Genomic DNA, 1,500 nt, shown 5'->3' with positions numbered 1-1,500 from the left:
TTCAGCTGGACACCGTTCAAACTTTAAATGGTTTTCAGAGGTTTCTGGGTGATATTAATTGGATCAGACCTAGTTTAAAAATTACTACTGTTGTGATTCTACAGCTGAGGCGGCAGTGGAGGGGGAGGAGGAAGGCGGCGGCTTGCCCAGAGTCTGGCTCCCGTGCCATTTCGTACCTGGAGAGAGCCAGCAAGAAACCTGAGGTGTGGCACGCGGCCGGTAGAGGCCTGCTGAAAATGACTGAGTATAAACTTGTGGTAGTTGGAGCTGATGGCGTAGGCAAGAGTGCCTTGACGATACAGCTAATTCAGAATCTCTTTGTGGATGAATATGATCCCACAATAGAGGACTCCTACAGGAAACAAGTAGTAATTGATAAAGAAATCTGTCACTTGGACATTCTCGACAAAGCAGGTCAAGAGGAGTACAGTGCAATGAGGGACCAGTACATGAGGACTGGGGAGGGCTTTCTTTGTGTATTTGCCATGAATAATACTAAATCATTTGAAGCTATTCACCATTATAGAGAACAAATTAAAAGAGTAAAAGACTCTGAAGATGTGCCTATGGTCCTAGTTGGGAATAAATGTGATTTGCCCTCTAGAACAGTAGACACAAAACAGGCTCAGGACTTAGCAGGCAGTTATGGGATTCCATTTATTGAAACCTCAGCAAAGACAAGACAGAGAGTGGAGGATGCTTTTTATACATTGGTGAGAGAGATCCGACAGTACAGATCGAAAAAAATCAGCAAAGAAGAAAAGACTCCTGGCAGGGTGAAGATTAAAAAATGCATTGTAATGTAATCTGGGTGTTGATGATGCCTTCTATACATTAGTCCGAGAAATTCGAAAGCATAAAGAAAAGGTGAGCAAAGATGGTAAAAAGAAGAAAAAGAAGTCAAAGACAAATTGTATAATTATGTAAATACAATTTGTACTTTTTTCTTAAGGCATACTCAAGTAAAAGCGGTAATTTTTGTACATTAAACTGAATTATTAGCATTTGTTTTAGTATTACCTAATTCTATTTTTTTTTCTGTACGTGCAAACTTTCAGCTTTTATCTTAAATGCTTATTTTAAAATGACAGTGGAAACCTCTTTTCTCTAAGTGCCAGGATTCCCTGGGTTTTGGACTTCAACTAGCAATGCCTGTGGAAGAGACTAAAGACCTGAGACTGTCTTCCCGGGGTTTGGTGCATGCAGTTGATTCCACGCTAATTCTCTTACCAGCTGTGAGCATTGTGTGACCCGGAGTAGTGAAGCTTTTGATCCATCTCTGCTCTGTTTCACCTGGTCATTGAGTGATTTAATTAGTAATTACAGCTGCATTGAGATCTAAGACTTTGGAATCACAGATTTATGGGCTTCCCTTTTTTAGCATGTCCTAGAGTTTATCATCCTTCATAAGTGTAGTTAGACTGTTGAGTGTTGGGACCCAGCCCCCACAGGGTCTCTAAGAGTTGTTTTTCTGTATAACCACTGGTACCTCCTGTTTTC

General features: G+C 40.8%; 1 protein-coding gene across 1 annotated transcript; it reads left to right on the top strand.

Moving 5' to 3' along the window:
• The first annotated feature begins 221 nt into the window (after positions 1-221).
• Positions 222-927, top strand: LOC113838876 (GTPase KRas-like). The gene is made up of 2 exons (XM_027434379.2): positions 222-685; positions 810-927. The coding sequence occupies exons 1-2, from the start codon at positions 237-239 to the stop codon at positions 925-927; spliced, it is 567 nt and encodes a 188-aa protein (XP_027290180.1). The 5' UTR covers positions 222-236.
• Positions 928-1,500: the final 573 nt, after the last annotated feature.

This window comes from Cricetulus griseus, unplaced genomic scaffold, assembly GCF_003668045.3.
Source record: "Cricetulus griseus strain 17A/GY unplaced genomic scaffold, alternate assembly CriGri-PICRH-1.0 unplaced_scaffold_60, whole genome shotgun sequence".
NCBI classification, from domain to species: domain Eukaryota; kingdom Metazoa; phylum Chordata; class Mammalia; order Rodentia; family Cricetidae; genus Cricetulus; species Cricetulus griseus.
Note: the sequence above shows the minus strand (reverse complement) of the source record. Positions and strands in the feature narration are given on the sequence as shown.

Coding starts and splice junctions, on each gene's coding strand:
- LOC113838876 (XM_027434379.2), top strand. CDS start 237: ATGACTGAGTATAAACTTGTGGTAGTTGGAGCTGATGGCGTAGGCAAG. Junction 686..809: donor ACCTCAGCAAAGACAAGACA/GAGAGTGGAGGA, acceptor GTAATGTAATCT/GGGTGTTGATGATGCCTTCT.